General features: G+C 38.5%; 5 protein-coding genes across 6 annotated transcripts; 2 read left to right on the plus strand and 3 right to left on the minus strand.

Annotated features, from left to right (window-relative positions):
* Positions 1-26: 26 nt before the first annotated feature.
* On the plus strand, positions 27-4,354 carry LOC115625341. Its single transcript, XM_030520367.1, has 7 exons — positions 27-1,420; positions 1,485-2,140; positions 2,199-2,393; positions 2,520-3,092; positions 3,157-3,705; positions 3,761-3,931; positions 3,997-4,354. Exons 1-7 carry the CDS (start codon positions 212-214, stop codon positions 4,142-4,144), a joined length of 3,501 nt encoding a protein of 1,166 aa, XP_030376227.1. The 5' UTR covers positions 27-211; the 3' UTR covers positions 4,145-4,354.
* A 2,552-nt stretch (positions 4,355-6,906) lies between these two features.
* On the minus strand, positions 6,907-9,345 carry LOC115625379 (protein CLEC16A homolog). Its single transcript, XM_030520416.1, has 6 exons — positions 9,155-9,345; positions 8,954-9,099; positions 8,756-8,898; positions 7,712-7,854; positions 7,553-7,639; positions 6,907-7,462 (listed from the first exon to the last, which is right to left on the minus strand). The coding sequence occupies exons 1-6, from the start codon at positions 9,343-9,345 to the stop codon at positions 6,907-6,909; spliced, it is 1,266 nt and encodes a 421-aa protein (XP_030376276.1).
* Positions 9,346-10,296: 951 nt separating this feature from the next.
* LOC115625118 (protein CLEC16A homolog) lies at positions 10,297-15,972 on the minus strand. Of its 2 annotated transcripts, XM_030520026.1 has the most exons (12): positions 15,454-15,972; positions 15,255-15,394; positions 15,047-15,195; positions 14,847-14,989; positions 14,706-14,792; positions 13,859-14,643; positions 13,678-13,680; positions 13,452-13,568; positions 12,926-13,387; positions 11,671-12,262; positions 10,836-11,057; positions 10,297-10,762 (listed from the first exon to the last, which is right to left on the minus strand). In XM_030520026.1, exons 1-12 carry the CDS (start codon positions 15,654-15,656, stop codon positions 10,444-10,446), a joined length of 3,222 nt encoding a protein of 1,073 aa, XP_030375886.1. In that variant the 5' UTR covers positions 15,657-15,972; the 3' UTR covers positions 10,297-10,443. The 2 variants fall into 2 exon arrangements, with proteins under 2 accessions (XP_030375886.1, XP_030375887.1); XM_030520027.1 differs by lacking the exon at positions 13,678-13,680.
* Positions 15,973-16,100: 128 nt separating this feature from the next.
* Positions 16,101-17,141, minus strand: LOC115625309 (tetratricopeptide repeat protein 1). The gene is made up of 2 exons (XM_030520328.1): positions 16,514-17,141; positions 16,101-16,450 (listed from the first exon to the last, which is right to left on the minus strand). Exons 1-2 carry the CDS (start codon positions 17,089-17,091, stop codon positions 16,171-16,173), a joined length of 858 nt encoding a protein of 285 aa, XP_030376188.1. The 5' UTR covers positions 17,092-17,141; the 3' UTR covers positions 16,101-16,170.
* A 109-nt stretch (positions 17,142-17,250) lies between these two features.
* On the plus strand, positions 17,251-18,832 carry LOC115625279 (methionine synthase reductase). Its single transcript, XM_030520283.1, has 2 exons — positions 17,251-17,378; positions 17,431-18,832. Exons 1-2 carry the CDS (start codon positions 17,262-17,264, stop codon positions 18,733-18,735), a joined length of 1,422 nt encoding a protein of 473 aa, XP_030376143.1. The 5' UTR covers positions 17,251-17,261; the 3' UTR covers positions 18,736-18,832.
* Positions 18,833-18,892: the final 60 nt, after the last annotated feature.

Consider the following 18,892-nt stretch of genomic DNA (forward strand, 5'->3'; position numbering starts at 1 on the left):
CAACTCACGTTTCGTGAGCCATTTTGTTATTGATATCGGCGGGGGATAAAACGCAACAGCTGTTTATTTCACCCACGACTCACATTGAAATTCTTTGTGAAATACAAATTTCAACTTTCGAACTGTGTTGTGAAATAAATTCCAGGCCGGACGCATATCCAAGTATATGGCACAAATACTCAGTTTATGTGGGAAAGTGTGACACGAAACAATGCTTTCGCGGACAAAAACTAAAACAGTAACTGCAACCAATGTGGTTGTAGACACAGTTGAGACTTATATTATAAATCAAAATCTGTTGGGAGTAATAGCCGAGCTTGATGATGTTCTCTGCAATCTGGTTAATATGCACAAAGATAATGAGTTGGCCTTGAAAAGAGTGCTGCAGTGCATTTATCGATTGCTGCATAATAACGACAAGTGGAATGTAAAGTTTGGCGCCAAAGTGTTCCACAAACTCATTGCACTTGTGATTGAAAGAGAAGGCATCCAGAGCCGCCAATTGGTGGCCAACGTCCTCGTCTGTGTTAAACTGCAGGCGCAAAAATTTCCCAAGCGAGATGGCAAGTTTCTGTTGGATCAGCTTTGGGTGCTTAGCTCGAGCAGTGAACAACAGCCACATGCTGCGCAAATACTTGTGCAGTTATTCGACGACTTTGTGAGGGAAATCGGATTGAAATTCGCATGCTCAGCTCAGCTGCACACAGTTGTTAAACAACTGCTGCATTCAAAAGAAAGAGAGGAGCGTCGATCAGCATATTTTATAATGCGCAAGCTGGTGTTAGTTATTGGTGATGAAGCCAATCAAGTTTATCAGCTTGTGCAACAGACACTTCAGCAATGGGCTTGGCATGATCACATAGAGTACCAGCGAAATTGGAGCGACTATGTGACCATCATGGAAAATTTGGAGGAGCAGCAATCGCACCTAGTCCTCCCCACACTAAGTACTCTACTACCGCGTATTGTCTGCTCAAATCAAAGCGATGACTGGATTGGCTGGCTGCGCATTCTTTATGTGAAATTATTGCGGGACAACAATAACATCTTAGTGCTGCGTTGGACCATCGAGTACTTCCTGGCACATGTCACGGTCGACGACCTGAACCGCGCCAATGTCCTCAACGAGTTTCTTGCAGCCACAAACAATACTCAGCTATACAATGTAGAGGGATATTTTCTGCCAGAAATCAAAACAGAGCGATTTCTGGCCAATAGTAATAGTTTGATATTATTGAAAGCTCTATGCGCTGTGCCATGGCGGGCCGTGCCACTTATTAATTGGCTGCGCACTTTGAAAAAAATCGAAGCGCCACAAATTGATATGGAACTACTCGAAGGGCTTTCTAGACGAGTGTTCTATTTACAGAATCCTGAACTTCGACACTATGCAATTAAACTTTTGTCTAACAACTTTTCGGTGAGTATTTGCAGCAGTAACAGCATTATCACTTATTTATAATACATACAATTATTATTCTCAGGACTTTATCGAGAAACTTTCCATCATGGATTACCTGTGGTTTATTGAGTCTCTGCATAATGTCAGTGATGCAGATCATTGTGACATGGGTGACCGCGTAGCATCTGAAGATTTCGTAGAATTAATGAGCGCTTACGGCATGCGCTTCTTTTTTGTGATTATGAAAAATGTAGTCATTAATGAGAATCTGCTGAAGCAGTTAAGTAAATTATCCAAAGAGCGACATGCCGTGTGGCGTCTAATTGTTGGTTTCAATTGGATGGATTTGGAAAAAGATGTGAAGATTGCATGCCTGGACTTCGTGCAAAATACGTACGGCTTAAGTTTACATCCTGAAGTGCTGCAGAAATTCACAAATATCAAAGCACTGCAGCAACATTTAAGGGGCCCTTTGAAGTGTGAATCCTATTCGGAATACTTGTATTTCGAAGCGAGGAGCGTCGACTTGTTTGTTCACGTAAACATTCATACGTGGAGTGATATTAACAAGCTTAAGCTAAATCCATTAAAACTATTGGACATGGGCACTGAAGCGACCTTTGAAAAGTTAGCAAAGCTATTGGGAAAAAATACGGAACGATTGGAAAACCCAGATTTGTTACCCACATTTCTTGCATTTTTAAAAAAGTATCTTAAAAAAATACATTTATATTCTACGTAAGTAGCGAAAAATGTGTGATATGATCTTTAAATTACACATCTGATCTGTTTACAGTATTGAAGGACTCTTAAGTTATGGAAATGCACATCTCAGCATCAAAGCAAATGAGCAACTGGTTTTGGATATACTAACGATAGACCTAAGTAATTATAATCTGGTCAAATATACCTTGACATTTGCCAAGCATATACCAACTGAGTGTTACATACAGGGAATGCTCCATGGAGACGCAACAACGGGAGATGCGCGGTAAGTTCTAATTTATATTTGAATTGAATATCAATTGAAAACATATTTAGCACTACCTTCATTTTTAAAATCGTTTGACTATTGGACAATTTTTTAAAAGCCATATTTTTAATATCTAATCCATAGCTATGAGGCTGCGTATAAGAACACTTTATTTGAAAACTCGTATGAAGGAGCCTCAGCAAGAGGGGCATTTAGTAGCATGGTACTAAACATTAAAAAAATGATTGAAATCACCGATAAATTATTGACGATCAACAATGAGCTGACGGATAAGAAACCTCGTTACTATGAGAATTCCAAGCAACATCGGATAAAAATGCGTATTGCTCGAAGTATATTAAAAATAACCGCAAATAGAAGATACTGGTCGGAACATTTATGGGCTGCCATGTTGGCCCTAAATGAGCAACTAAATGTTAGTTTCATGTACGAATATTCAGTTGCTCTCCAATTGCCTAGTCTTGAGTTTCTAGTGGAACGTCTCCAAACATTTTCCACCTATAAGCCCAGCCAGCAAGTTTCCCTTATTTCTGTCCTGCACATTTACTCCATGCTTAACTGGCGGAATCTCACTTTGGCTGAGCAGGAGAGTGTTTTTCTTCTCCTATTGCCCCATACAATGGGAGCAAATTTTCAGACACGTCTATTAGCACAACTAGTCATACATGCTCTGGCAATCGAATGTGAAAGATTCAGGTAAGCTTTGCAATAATCCTTACAGTGTCAATCTAACTAACAAATTATTTTTCTTAATTTTAAGCGTTAATTTGCCTTTAGCAGCTCAATTAAAGACCAGTATAGTAAAAACCCTAGGAAACAAATTGGATCATCATTTAGGTGAAGCTCGCCTCATACTTCCCCAATTATTCGTTGCCAATAAATATCGAGTGGACGATCTCATTTTGCACATGACAAACGCGCCATTTGATGAGTATGAGAAAGATTTTACAGGTCTTGATTCCAGTGAGGATACAAAAGAGCTGCTAATAAAAATAAATGAGATACGAAAAACATTTGAAGTCAAGGCGAGACTGGGAACTGCCAACCCAGTGGTAACATCAAATACTACGGCGAACAATGCAAATGTGCAGAGAAAAATGAATCCAATAAACGATATATTTCCTGAGAATAATCTCAAGACCGCCACCAATGCCTCCAGTGATGAGAAAGAGCTCCTGGTTGTGGCATCTCTGATTGACAAGCTGCCAAACTTGGGCGGCTTAGCGCGCACTTGTGAAGTGTTAGGCGTCAAGACTTTGGTTATGGACTCAAAGGCAAACGTAGAGAAGAGCGACTTTAAAAACTTAAGGTAATTGAGCGTGAAATGAATCCTAAATATTAAAACAAGCATTACTTCTTTACAGCATGACGGCTGAGAAGTCTCTAAACATTGTCGAAGTAAAGCCTTCAGCACTCACAGATTTTTTACTTGAGAAGCAACAGGCTGGGTATAAAATAGTTGGTGCCGAACAAACCTCGCAAAGTGTAAGCTTTGTTAATTTCAAATTTCCCAAGAAGACTGTTTTGTTGTTGGGGTCAGTAGTTACATTATATATATTCAAAAATTATTGATATTAATATTGCGGATTTTTAATTGTAGCCATGAAAAACATGGTATACCTGTAGACTTAATTGGCTTCTTGGATCATGCTGTCGAAATCCCGCAATTCGGAATTGTGCGCTCCCTAAATGTGCACGTAACAGGCTCACTTTTTATATGGGAATACTGCAACCAACATATCGTGTAACAAAACTTCGCATTTCATTTACAAATCCAGTAAGGAAATGCTGCTATGAAGGAATTAGTATATCGCAATTTAAGCTTATTTACAAAATATGTGCAATTTGATTTAGAATTATGTATATTTTTTTAAATAAGTCGGAGAGTTGCTGACGCCATAAAGTTTATATGTATATTGGACGTCATTTCTTATATTAAACTCTTAAATAAAATGTTATTTTTTGTTGATTTTTTCAATTAATAAAAGAGCAGGGGTCGATTTGAATAAAGCTACGAGTAATTCGAAATGATTCAATGGAATACGAACTTGATTAAGAATTTTAAAGTACTTTTGTAAAGAAAATAAAAATAAATATGTATATAAAAAGTAAACCAATTTAAGCAACAGTGAGGTAATGTTTCATTTCCATTTAAAGTTAAAACTTTGGAACTTGCGGAAGTTTCTCGTTTGGCCTTTTTCTTACATTTTGTGCTAACTACAACTTATAAGTACGCCCCTGCCAATCTTTATATTCATTTAAAGAAATCAGATATTGCAGGAATACCCCTAGAGCCTTCGATAAGGAATTGGGTCAAGCGCGAGCTAAAAAGTATCGTTCGCTTGTTTTTAAAAGACTGAGTAGGCATTGAAAGTTCAACATTTAACTTTGCCAAACGATTTAAATCATTCGTAGCTCAACAGTGAAACGATGAAGTTCTATTTTAATTTATTTTTGGTGTATTTGTTTTGATATAATAATTTATTTTATTTTTCACGTCTTTTTGAAAATATAACTTGCATTAGCTGTCATGATGCACAGAAGAAGGCGACATGTTTGTAAAATATATTTATTTAATTCTTTTTATTTAATTACTAGCGTATCCGGCTTTCGTTGCACGCCCCGTTTTTGTTCCGTTTCTATTTCCATGGCTCTAAATGTGCATGCCCATTCGTGCATTTGCCGAAGCCGCGACTCCCGCTCTTCTTTCGTTTCTATGGCTCTAAATATAGATGCCCTTTCGCGAAGATTGCCTATTATTCGCTCACCTTTTTTGATTTTTTTTTTTTAATAATATATGCTTTATTTGTTGGTATTTTTTTGAATTCAATCTTACAATTTTATTTATTTACGAAAGAAACAGTGACAAACAGAGTAAAAACTGACTGGGAAACAAATGAAAATGAGCAGAAAGAAGCCACACAAATGATGGGTGACCGCTTTGAGCAAATCGAGAAAACGAAACTTCATAGGATTATCCATCCAAATTCGATCCTAATTGGTTGAGCGGTTTCGGAGTCTATAGGGAACATATGCAGGGCATACTTCCATTTTTATATATGAATAATTTTTGTCCATGCAAGGGGGTCTTTCGCTTAAGCATTGTGATGATTTATTTCTTTTTTTATTATTTATTTTTGTTATTAAAATATCGCACGATTTTTAGAAGCACTTCATGATTTGTGTTTGCAAAAAATTCTATTTTTTTATAATTGCATTTAATTTTTTATATTATCTGCAAATGAAGCTATCGATATACACAAAAACACAATAAGAAACTTAAAAAGAAAAGTTAAGAGCACGTAAAAAATTAAGATTTAGCCAATTTTAAAAAGTTAAATGTTAAATTTAAAGTGTTTTGCTGCGTGATATAAGAGTGAGACCCGTACGAGTCCACCACATTTCCGCTCGTTATAGCATATTTTGTTTCCATCATTAAACAAAGTTAATTAATTTTTTATATGTGCGTTGCAGCAAAATATAGACCTGAATGGCATGTCGATATTTTTCAAAATTTCCATCAGGCAGACGTAACCCAAAATAAACTTTTGGGGAATTCATTAAATTCCCCATCGGCTGCAATACAACGGCTGGGTTCTTGCACAGAAAATTAATGTTCACCTGGGACATTTTAATAACCGCGTACTCTGTTTTGAAAAGAGCTTTAAATTCACCTCTTGATTTGTAATACTCTAGTATTATCACTTTTGATTGTTCGCGGGCATCGAAAATCAATTCTTTCTGCCTGGCCGACAAATGAGACCCATCCTCTAGGGTTAAACTAACCAGCAATTCCAAGGCAAGCTCAAAGGTTATTATGCGAATGCGTCCAGCTACAATGTTTAACAATCCCAGATCAGTTAAATAATCCACGTTAAAATTTAATTTCATACCTAACCGAACAGCTTGGGAGATCACTTTAAGCAGATGATTAATTAACACTGTTTTGTAGCCGAAATAGTCGTCTACAAATTTTGGAAAGTACTTCTTTATGCCTTTAAAGAACGAAAAAAAAAAAACATTTAAAATACTTCATTAAAATAAGTCTAGAAAGTTTGTTCATGTGATCTCTGCATTTAAATTTCAATAAGTGTAGTAGAAATATTCTTATTATAAAAACAAATAAAAATTCTTATTAGTCATCAATTTAAACCGATATAGATGGAATACAAAAAAAGTTCAGAACATCAAAAAATCCGATCCCCTCACCAGTTTTACAAATAAGTATGCGAATTTGTTATATAATGATACTCTGTACCTAAAGGATACTAGATTGAGGATGACAGACCGCACAAAAATTGAGATGATGATATATAGGGATGATTCGACATAGACGAGCTTTATCGAAAGCAAGCGCCTGAAAATTATAACATTATACCAATACTACACCGATTTTTCTATTCTACTTTCTACCTATACCAAACCTATAATGTCATATTTCTAATTTTTAAATAACAATGATGGATCTTATGATCTAACTTTGTAGAAATCTCACTTAACTAACTTAATTTTAGGCCAAGTTTTGTTTGCTTTTAATGTGCTTACCTCTATTTGTGTGCATGGTGAAAAGAAGACACAAAGCTGGCATAGCTTTATGATCATTTTGGCTACATTCCAAGGACCTTAAAATAAAGTCTAGAAATGGCTTAGAAACTGTGGTCGTATTCGTAGCTTTCAGAGTTGTTTTTGATGCCTCGGCAGACACTTCTTCAATGAAACAATTCAACTCCGTCTCCAAACTTTCGTGATTGCCATTCAGTATGACCCAAGCAAGGCCCTGTACTAACGGCGCATGCGCAGAGATAAGAAATACGAGTGACAGAAAGTACATGGCAGTTATGGAGCTCATTGTAGAATTGTGAAAATTCTGATAGTTCGTACTGTTCAGCTGAGGTGGCGATGGATCCAGCGAGAGCACGACAAAGGTAATGAAGAGCTTGTGCAAAAAATGTTTAGTAAGCTTGACTTTCAGATCTCCGATATCCAGGAGCAAAATATCATTGATGTAATCCAAATGATCGAAATGCTCAGCTAACAAATTTAACAACGTATGAGCCGCTTCGTGGCTGGGAGAATAATTGGACCAATCGCCGTGTTAAAATATATGTACAAGTATAATTATATATTTATTTCTTAAATGGATTGCATTTACTCACCCTGTATCGGTGTTTAGATACTTGTCCACGTCCATCATCTGCTTTCCGATGTGCCACACTAAATTGTAAAAATTTGCGAATGCAGCTCTGTAAAAATATTTACAGTTTGGGGTTAAGCAAACCATCTTATCTATAGGAATAATTTACAGGGACACCTACTTATCTCCGATAAAACGCAACATGCTGGCGTCCGAGAATTTGTACACATTAAGCGAAATGGTACGCACGGCTGTTCGTACCTCTGATTCGGAATGATAGAGGAATCGCATGGCTTCCGTATAGAGTGGGAAATCATAGATGAGCTGTTAAAAAATATCTTGGCATCACTGTTCAATAAAGCTTAAAATAATAACGGTATTTATTCGCTGGTGAGAAAATTAATATTTAGTTTTTGTGGCCGCAAACAAATTTATTAATTCCGACAGGTCGATATTTCAATCACCAATAACTCTATAATAATATAGTAGACAAGCATCTGATCATGATGATTTGGTTAAACTAAGACCACTTAACTTTTCGTTTAAGATTAAAATGTTGCTTAAACTTTAAAACACCTTTAGACGAGGTAAGAAACTGGGTAGAGAAAGTATGACTGTATCTCACAAAGTTGGGAAATCATATATTAAAATACATAAGTATTTCATTTTTTATGTTGACAACTTTTTCGATAAACAAAATTCATTCGTAAAATATTAAATTTGCATTAAAACAACACTCCGGTGAACACATCTTTAATATCTAAAGAAATAACTAATAACAGGCTTTAAAATACTATATATATTTCTTGCGGAATCGATGCAACTTATTTAAAATCTCAACTTATCTCAATCTCAATTTTTACACCCCCCATTCAGTCTATCAAAAGCTCAAAAAAAAAAAACTGTGATATTAATGTTGTTTACTCAAACCACAGCCTAATAATTTCGCCACTAGATGGACTGCCGTTCAATCCGATAAAGCAGCTGTCAAACTATTAATAAGTTAATATTAACCCGAAACTCAAGTACCGTTTAGCAGCTCTGTTTAAAGTTATAAAAAGTTTGAATATTAAGCTCTAATTCGCAACAAGGGATATTGCAAACAAGACCTTAGGGCTTTAAATATGAACCAGATGATGGGTAGCTGAGCCATGATTCAATTACAAGAAATATGAAGCACCTTTCTTTAAGATCAGAAATTTACGACGCAATGCACGCAACCCACCTCATTGTAGAAGAACTGAATGGTTTGATTGTTGATCCGAAAGCTCAGCATCCGTAAAAAGTTAACATAGTATAAGATGGCGTCTTCATCAGAGAAATTGTATTCCAGCCTTATAATAACGTTTACTTCGGACAATAGATGAGCTATAGGAAATTAAATATTATAAATAGCTCAGAGGAATCATGTTCAAGCATATACCTAAGAAGGCCTCCTTGCGTATGTTATAGCACAGTGTACTGAACGTTTGGAGGAACTTTACGGATACCGAATTCCAACTTTGATTTCGGTTCTTCTGCCGCATAAGGTGTATCCAATTGTTCAACATACGGCTCTTCACGAAGTAGCTTTAATATACGCACAAAGAAAACATTTATAAGCCCTTATTTATAAAGTACTTACTCAATAAGCTGTGAGTCACTCCTATCGCCCAAAAGTAACAAATAAGCAGTTAAATGTAAAGATTCGACGAGCAATGTGGCATTTTTTTCCGACACAATTGTATTATTTTTTAAGATGTTATGCTGCAGTTTCAAATCCTCCAAAGGAGTGCTATCGCTCCTTAAAATGACGCTGCTGCAACTACGATCCATAATGAAAGGTGTTTGATGACCAACTGATCGGTCGATGAGGGCACTATATGCCTTTAACAACTAATCAGCCCACAAAAACCGCCCAAAAAACCGCAATTTAAAAGAGGGAATTTAGCTTTTAAACTTTTTTATATTTCCTCTGCAAGCTTTTGTAACTTTTACGTTTCTAATATAAATTTAAATGGTCATTAAATAATTTGAAACTAACAATTTCCTCTTTATTTCGTATGACTTCGAAATTGTAAATCTATCATTGCATATTTGTTATCAGACTTGGAGAATACGGGTGACATAAGTCTGAACAATACTGAAGTGTGTAAGTTTTTATGAAATATTATTATGAAATAGAAACATGGGACCCAACTATTCCATCGAAGTGTTGATCAAAAATGTGTATATCTATCTATACTAATATTATAAAGAGGAAAGATTTAATTGTTTGTTTGCTTGAATTGAAAAGGCTCCGAATCTACTGGACCGATTTAATGGATTCTTTCATGGGCTATATGATATTTGCTAAAAAGAATGGAATCCTTACTAAAACGCCAATAATATAAACAAATTACCTTAAAAAACTCCTGATTAGCATGAAATCATCCTCGAAACATTGTCACTTTAAATATTAAGGAAATATTATTATGTTGACCTATCACGGGTCGGAGCTTCTGAAAATCAATTTATTTTGCTACCACAAAATAAAACATCAAATATCTTTTACAGAGAACATCTGACCCAATAAAGAATAACAAAAAAATCGAAAAAAGAACAAAAAATCATTGAAATAATATCCCAAATAAATTTTACTCCTTCTTGGTAACTCATAGCAAAAAGAAGGGTGTATGTGTGTGTGTGTTATAAAATGTATGATTTATAAAAACTGTTGTAAAAATACCCGTGCTAAGCAGGGGCAGGACGCTTGTCGTATATAAATATAAAAGAAACAAGAATATGTATTTTAAATTAAATAACAATTTATTTTTAACGTGCTGCGCATATCTTCATTATAACTACATATAGTACGTCCTATTATAATAAACATCTAACGTAACTGATCGGAGCGTTAAAAAAAACGAAATTTCTAAAGGACTAATGCTTATGCTAAACCGTTTCAATAGCGCCTTTGCGCCTACTCTCACCATCCGTATCATTGCCAATAAAAGAGGTCTCCTCGGAGCTCTGAACAGGCAGTACTTCTTTGGCAATGGCCACGCCATTCATTTGGCTTAGTAGAGCATTCGTGCCCACTAACAGGGTCGGCTCACGTGGTGATGCATTGTGCACGGATAATTGATCGTAGTGCAGAATGCGGGAGGGCGTATGCGAACGGGAGGATGCATTGGAATTGCCGCCGGCGCCACGACCATGTGGGCTGCTATTGCGCGAATGCTGGAAGTCCTCTAGAGGTATTTCCTCGGAACTATAAACAAATCAGACAAATATAAATTAATGAGATTCTGTTTGTTCGCGCGACATCGAAATTATATTATTACCGTGGTCGCGGCATACGTGGACTGCTCTCCCTTGAACGCGCACCTCCACTACGTGCTTGCGAATTCTCGCGAGAATGGGCTGAGCTTTTACTGCCGCCGCTGCCATTGGGCGAGTGCTCGCGACCGGAAGCCATATGATCGGTGGCACGTGATGTGTTCGAGGAATTGGAGCTAGTGTTCGAGTTGCGACGACGGGAGCGAGCGGCGTTTTCATTGCGTATGCTGAAAAGATATGCCAAGTTTGAAAAACTACACAAAACGCCAGATGACAAAGGCCAACACAACTTTAACTAAAAGGTCTTGATGTAGAAATATAGCTCCACTCATAAACTGAATAGCTCTAGATATGAACATAAGAAAATATCTAAAGATACATTGGATATCATTATGTGAAAGCAATATAGAAAAAATCCACTTTAATTCAAATAAAATCCGCATTCGAAAACGAAAACAGGACGCAACAAATTTACAAATAATTTGCATGCTATTAATTTCGAGTTCAAAATAAAATTTTAAAATATAAATAAATTCCACCAACTATTTGAAAATGATTTTCTGCAAGTATATGGTTGTTCATCAGTTCTCTCTAAAGTCAAACAAGCAAAGAACATAATATTGAGAATTTATTGTTCAACGTACTACACAATTACAGTAAACGCTACAATTAAAAATTGAAAGAATAAAGAGGATGCAAAAATATATATGTATTGTGTTCAAAATATAATCTCGTTCGAAACATTTATTAATTTAACTAGCAATTTAAACATACATCGGTTTGAAAACATCAATTCCACACCGGTTCGTAACTCTAGTTTGAATACTGCACCCCACTTACCCCTCAATGGATCGATTCTGTGCCATTTGTATGCGACTTATGCCAGCACTAGCGCCATTATCCCGACGCAGTGCAGCTGCAAAGCCAGGCACGCGATTCGCCGTCGAAAACATCGGTCGATGTTCCCGAGTGTTGCGGGAACTCGAGCCACTGCTGCTGCCGGCTGCAGCTGCGGCCGCACGCAGGCCACCCACTGCATACACCGGCGAATCCACCACTTGACCCGGCATCTCAATCAACTGTGCGATCTGATACATTTTCTTTTGGCGCGCCTTGCTGCGTCCTTTAGTCAGACGCTGCTTGGCGGCCATGCAGCGTATGTGATCGTCGAAGAGAAATTTGGCAGAGAGCAGTGGCGTCCGGTTGTGTGTCGCGCCACCTCGATGCACCGTTATGTGGAGGCAGCGGGAGTCGTCCTTGTCCCCCTGCACCTCAACATCTTGTAGGAAGCCCACAAATTTGGCCACGCCCCAACCCAACAACTTGGCATCCGGCTCCACGAGTATTAGCTGCAGAGCATCGATTACCAAAAATCGGCGCTGCTTTGCATTATCCTTCGCCACCACGGTGCAGGCAATCAAATCGCTGTTATCTATAAATAAAAAGATAAGTGTAATTTTTCAATAAATATAGAACTATTTTACCTCTGCCCCTAACTTTGCGTTTCTATCCCAAACAAAAATAAGTAGATTAGAACAGAAGTAGAGTAGAATTCTATCTGATTCTATTAAAGATAATAAATATCAGTGATATTTGGCCAACCGAAGCGCTTGCTGATTACCCAGCATTTAAATTACATTCATAATAGAAGAAGCTTTTGAAATAACACTCTAGGGAGAACATTCTGTAGAAAAAATTTACATCCTTATTTAAAATCTATCTCAACATAATTATCAATTTAAAACTACAAGCCTTGTAATGTTTGTTTTCCTGCTGTACTATCTACTTCATCTTTTTTAGTTAAGCGCCCACATCACTGGCTACCTGCGACTATAAATAAGACGGTCCGTTTAAACCCCAACCGTGTCAGATAAGTCGTAGTTACTATGCAGCTTTTAGGCAATTACTTTATAAAATTATATTTACCTATATTGTAATATCTCAGATATTTAAACACAAATATCGTCGTCTAATAAATGCTTTAAACGTAGTAAAAGCACAGCTACTAAAATAATATATGAAGGAAATACTAAATTTTCTCCTTTATAATGTTTTACCCATTGCTTGACATTTCCTAATCCTAATTACTACTCACTTAAGTCCAGAACATTCTCCACTTGCACCAGATTGACAACATGCGTTAGCGGCAGCAAGGATTCCTTTTCGCTTAAGAACTTTTGGCACGTTCGACGTAGAAGGAAAAATACGCGAATAGCACGTCGAGCTTTTTCCACCTCCCCACAGGGCAAACGGCGCGTGAAATTGATGCCCGTTAGAGGTGTGCCCGTAGGCGGTAGCAATATGGTCGAGTCCATGCATAGAAACTCGACATTTAATACAGCTTTGCGCAATTCTTGGTACTCGTCTTCGAACAGATCGAGAAATATATCCTCGGACTTATAGAAATTGCGTAACACAGCCATTGATTGGTTTCGAGCATTAAAAAGCACATCCTGCTGCAAGGATGTGATGCTACGCGTCTCATCTGAAGCCGGCTTAGTGAAGGTGACCAGCAGCTCCAAAGCGATTTCAATGGTAATTAGGCGAATACGGCAGGCTACAAATTTAAAAGAGTTTTACTTTTATAGTGCTGTATCTAGGAAGATAGTTTTGTAACTTACATGACTGACTGGACTGCGTGATAATTTCTAGCAACTGTTCAATAAGTGCCGTTTTATAGCTAAATGAGCCACGCATTGATTTCGAGAGCACCTGATCGAACCACTCGTTCTTGATGCCTGTACATAAAAAAATAGAATTTTCAGCTATTTGACTTTTAAATGTACACAGAAGTCAGCTATAGTGAGCATAAAATGATTACATAAAATGGACATATGTATTACATACCATCTGGAACACGTGCCACAATATTAATGCAATTTTTTTACAATCACACACAAAAAGCATAGAAATGAGCAGAACGAGCGCAAAGAGAGAGCAGGTGAAAGTTACGGTTAGCATAGAATTCTGTGCCGTTTGTTAATTGCAAATGTTTGGACGATATGTCGACCGGATAAAGGAAACTTACCACGATTATGGGACATGGCGTAGATGAGGCACAGCGCCAACAATGCTTGATAATCATTCTCCGTGCAGTCCAATGCATGCAGAACCGTGTCTAGAAATGGCTTGGCCAATTCTAGATGCGATTGTGCCGACGTCGATTGTTGAAGCTGCTGCTTCTCCTCGTCGGTTATGTTGCGCAGCCGCAAAGCCTCAGATTCCGCATCAGTTTCCGTATCAGTACTTGTTGTTGTCACTTCAGTGGCTGCTGCCGATTCGACGCCACTATCCTCGCTTACTGCATAGCCTGAAACATGTCCAACCACCGTATCCAAAGCTTGTTCCAGACTCTCATTAGGTTCGCCAAATCCAGGCACAACAACCTCGCGATGCTCAACATAGGCATTCAGTATTTCAGCAGCCCCTTCTTTAAATACACTGTGATCTCCATTGAGTATAACCCAGGCAAGAGCATGAACAAGGGGCGCATGCGTAACAACCAAAAACACCAATGATAACAAATACAGCGCTACAATGGAGCTCACTCGAGGATTATGCATCTCTTGTATATCAATATCCACATTCCGATTTAGGACTGCCGCCAAATTTTGTGTTACCACGGCTAGTGAGCGTGTCGGAGGGGCTGGCGTCAGCGAAAATATGTACAGGGGCACAAACAGTTTGTGCAGCAAATGTTCCGTTAGGACTGCATTTAAATCCGTTATATCCAACAACAAAATATCGTTCAGGTAGTGCAAATGGTCCAGGTGTTCGGCCACCAAATTAGATAGCTTCTGATTCGATTGGTGGCTGTAGAAAACAATAATTGTATTATGTGTGAAATAAATGTAAAGCTCTACAATATAACTCACTCTATATCTGTACGCACGCAGTTGTCTAACTCTAATATGTGCTTCCCAATAAACCACACCAAATTGCTAAAATACGGCGCTGCAGTTCTGGAAAGTGAACGATTTTTTTAAAAAGCCTTTCTAATTAATTGGCATACTAACTTGTCTCTAATAAAACGCAGCATGCTCGAATTCTGAACTTTGTACACATTCAGCGAAATAGTACGCACTGCGATGCGCACCATGGACTCTGGGTGATTAAAGAACTTAATTGCCTCCGTGTAGAGTGGGAAATCGTTCGTGTGCTACAAAAATACAAATCAGCATGTTTTTCGATACGATTTTAAAGTAAGCACCATTACCTCATTGTAGAAAAAGTGTATAGTATGGGTATTCAGCTTTAAACTTAATGTCTTCAGAAATAGAATGTAATAACCCATAACATCTTCGTCGGAGAAATCGAACTTGTGTACAATAATGGAGTTGACATGATTATTGCTTAATAAATAATCTGCAAAGCAAATAATTATTTAAATCGAAGATACAAATTTCACGCAGATAACAACATACACAAAGACGTCTCATTGCGTATGTTCTCGAAGAGAATGTTGAGTGTTTGCAGCAGCTGAACACATACAAAACTGGAACCACCGCTCTTTTGGCGCATTATGTGCAGAAAGTAGGACAGCATATTCTTTTCCAAGAAGAAGCTGTAAAGGAAAACAATAGTAACTGCTTGAAGGTACTCCAAATCCATTAATCCACTTACTCAAACACCAACGAATCATGCTGATCGCCCCAAATCAGAATTTCCGCTATACATCGCAACGACTCCACTAGCAAGCCACGATTGCTTTCAGACACGGTTGTGTTCTTCTCTAAAATGCTATACAGGTACTTGAGGTGCTCTAGCGAAAGACGATTCTTGGGACGGTTCCAAGGCCCGCCGAACCAACTTCGACTGCGGAACATGTCGAGATTTGTTGATGACGTTGGCGGAAGTCGCGTGCTTTCACAAACTCAGCTAACTTCGCTTGCTGCCAACAATAGCATTATAGCTATATACAGAACAAGTGAATCAGGCTGAACACTGGAAGAGTCACGCGTGGGAATTTTCTATGCTGTTTGTTCTACTGACATTCTGTTAGTGCAGCACGGTATTCTCTCCCTCTTGCACCCACAGTGCAGTGCGGCAAGCTTCAATTGTTCTTAATTAAACGAACAAATTTTGTTAGTTTGCAACAAAAAAAAAAATAAATTACGTTTTTTCTATCCCCAGTAATTTGCTCTGCTTCTTTCTTTTTAATACGACAAGTGTCGTCTATCGTCAGCTGTCTGCAAACAGCTGTTGCTGATATCGTCATCGTTCATCGTTGCGGGCTCGCATGCGAAGAAATAAACATAAATAGTCCCCGCTCTATGTTAAAAGTATCTAGGAAACGGCTTTATTTTATGCACAAGGGCGCCAGTTTTTTAAATTATTAATCTATTGATTGAAATTAATGGAATAGGAGCCGCTGTTTGGATCCTGCTTCATTTGAAAGTTCGTAGTTGACAGGCCAAATGGTTTCAGTATCATATTTCCCAAATCCTTAAGGCTAGACATCATTTCTGTTTTTAGTTTCTCATTGCGTGCGTTAATGATAGGCGGTAAGCGTATTTGCGCCTCTCGAGCATCCGGCTGGCCAGGATCAATTTCATATACCCGTTTGTAGTCCTCCAACGCCTCATCGGGTCTCTCTTCTTGTTCGTATAACTTTGCGCGTCTAAAAATCACGTGCATATATTTAGATTTTATAGTTTTATTAAAAGTAACAAATCGCACTCACCTCAACAGAGCTCTCACGTATTCCGGCCACAGTTCTATAGCTTTGCAGCAATCGCTTATAGCAGATTTTCTAGCCTCTAGCTTGATCTTGGCTGCGGCGCGATTACCGTAGAGCACAGCACGCTCTTTACTACTGTCGGCAGGACAAATATTCAGAGCTTCTGTGTAGATCTTAATAGCACGTTCTGGATCATCATTCTTGAACAGCTCATTGCCCTCAAGTTTTAGCTGGTTGGCTTTTTCTTTGTTTTGTTCTACTTCTTCCGACGTCCAATCTTTCTGCAGTTCGCGTAACTCTTCGATGCTTAGTTCAACGTCGATTGGAGACTCTGTTTTTTTGTCCGACGAATCAGTTTCGTTATTTTCACCATCGCCGCTGCCACCTGCAGCACCCAGTTCGTCATCTGCTTCAATTTTAACAGCGTCATCATTCAGTTTCAGATTGCTCTGTTTCTCCACAATTTCCTCAATAATTTGTTCGTTCAACGTTGACGTCTTTGTGACCGAAGCCAAGGGTGGTTCACTCAGTGCATCCTGGAACTCGTCATCGCTGTGGTTTTTACCCTGCGCCTGCGACATGTTAGTGCTCGCTCTTTTGTTCTACTCAAAATTTTGTTTAACAATGAAATGCGTGCTCGATTGCTAAGGCGATTTGCCATTCACAGGCAGACGCTACCAGCTCCGATAACTTCCGCAAGTTGATTTCGATACTTAGAGAACAAGGTGGCGGGTTTTGTAAGATATTAATAATGGTATCTGTTAAATCTCTACAAAATTTGAATATTAAGGACTATATATCGGAAACATATGATCGCGCCAAGCCAGCGCAATGCAATCTGGAGTTGGTTTATGCGACAGGCTCGAAGGTGAACAATTTTAATAACTTGAAACAAAATTCTAACAAATATTCATTTGCAGACACCCGTCAATCAGTCGAAACCATGCGGTCAATTAAAATGTGAATCTCTGAAGTTTCCGTTTGCAAGGAATGGCGCTTTACCCACATCAGTCCCCATCAAGAAAGCTGATGTGCTTGTAGTTGCTGATGTAACGACACAGACAAAACGTGTCGTTGAACTCACATTGGACTTATCAGTCCTAGACTATGATTTTGATTACGCACCGGGCGATACGATTGCAATACTGCCCAGCAATGCTGATGAAGTGGTACAAAAACTGCTACAGCGCTTGGATTTGCACGAGCAGGCCGAAACTATTTGCAGTTTTAAGCTGGTTCAGAATGCAAAGAAGACCGCCAAAGTGCCTGCTCATATTCCACCGGAAACTACGCCACGAGAACTGTTTACTCATTGCCTACAGCTAAACGGTGTCTTACAGAAGCAGTTTCTCAGCGCCTTAGCATTCTGCACCTTTGACCCCGACCAGCGTGAATTTCTCTACAGTCTCTCGTCCAAGCAGGGTAGTGCGTACTACAATGAACTCATATTGGAAAAAGGGCTTTGCTTGATAGACATCCTGGAAATCTGTCACACATGTGAACCACCGCTCGAATTACTTGTGGAATATCTGCCGCGCCTGCTGCCGCGTCCGTATTCTATAGCTAACAGCCCAATGGAGTCTGAGAATGATATTCGCATCATTTACTCTGTGTTATCTGAAAGAGTGGGCGTAACAACCCATATGCTGGAGAAGAAAATTCAACAGGACCAAGCGGCGGCTGCCAAGCTCATAATTTATCCACGTCTCATCAATGCATTCCGATATACTGCCGATGATATGAGCAGCAATCAAATACTCATAGCGGTTGGTACTGGGTTGGCACCATTTCTGGGCTTTTTAGCGCATAAGCAACGCTGCTGCCATCAAGGAAGTCCGTCTCGATCCATTGGTCAGACTTGGCTTTATTTAGGCGCCAAGACACCAGAAGCCGTGCTCAAACTTAATGATTTGCAGGAATGGCAGAACTCTGACATAGTTCAACGTTTACGGCTATGTTTCTCACGTGTCTCTGAATTATCCGAAGAAGCACCCAAATATGTGCAGGAGCTATTGAAGAAGGATGCAGCAGAGCTCATTGAGCTTTTACAGCATCCGGCAACCGTCCTTTATGTGTGTGCCGATGGCGCTAAAATATCAAAGGCTATACAAGATGGCATAAAACAGTGCTTGATAAGCACTCTAAATTTGGACGAGGAAGCAGCTATGAAGCAAGTTCAAGATATGCGTAAGGCAGGCAAATACCGCGAGGATACCTGGCTATGAATATACGACGATTCTCTCTATATATAACTATTTTGTGCAATGTAGACAATTTTGTAATATACTCTTTAAATATAAATAATAATGATAATTAAAAAATAATAAATATAGGACTCTGATTATAATTATTCCTTCAATCGTCCCCACAAAACTGAATTGA

The sequence above is a fragment of the Scaptodrosophila lebanonensis genome, unplaced genomic scaffold (genome assembly GCF_003285725.1).
Source record: "Scaptodrosophila lebanonensis strain 11010-0011.00,11010-0021.00 unplaced genomic scaffold, SlebRS2 tig00000072-arrow-pilon, whole genome shotgun sequence".
In the NCBI taxonomy this organism is placed as follows: Eukaryota; Metazoa; Arthropoda; class Insecta; order Diptera; family Drosophilidae; genus Scaptodrosophila; species Scaptodrosophila lebanonensis.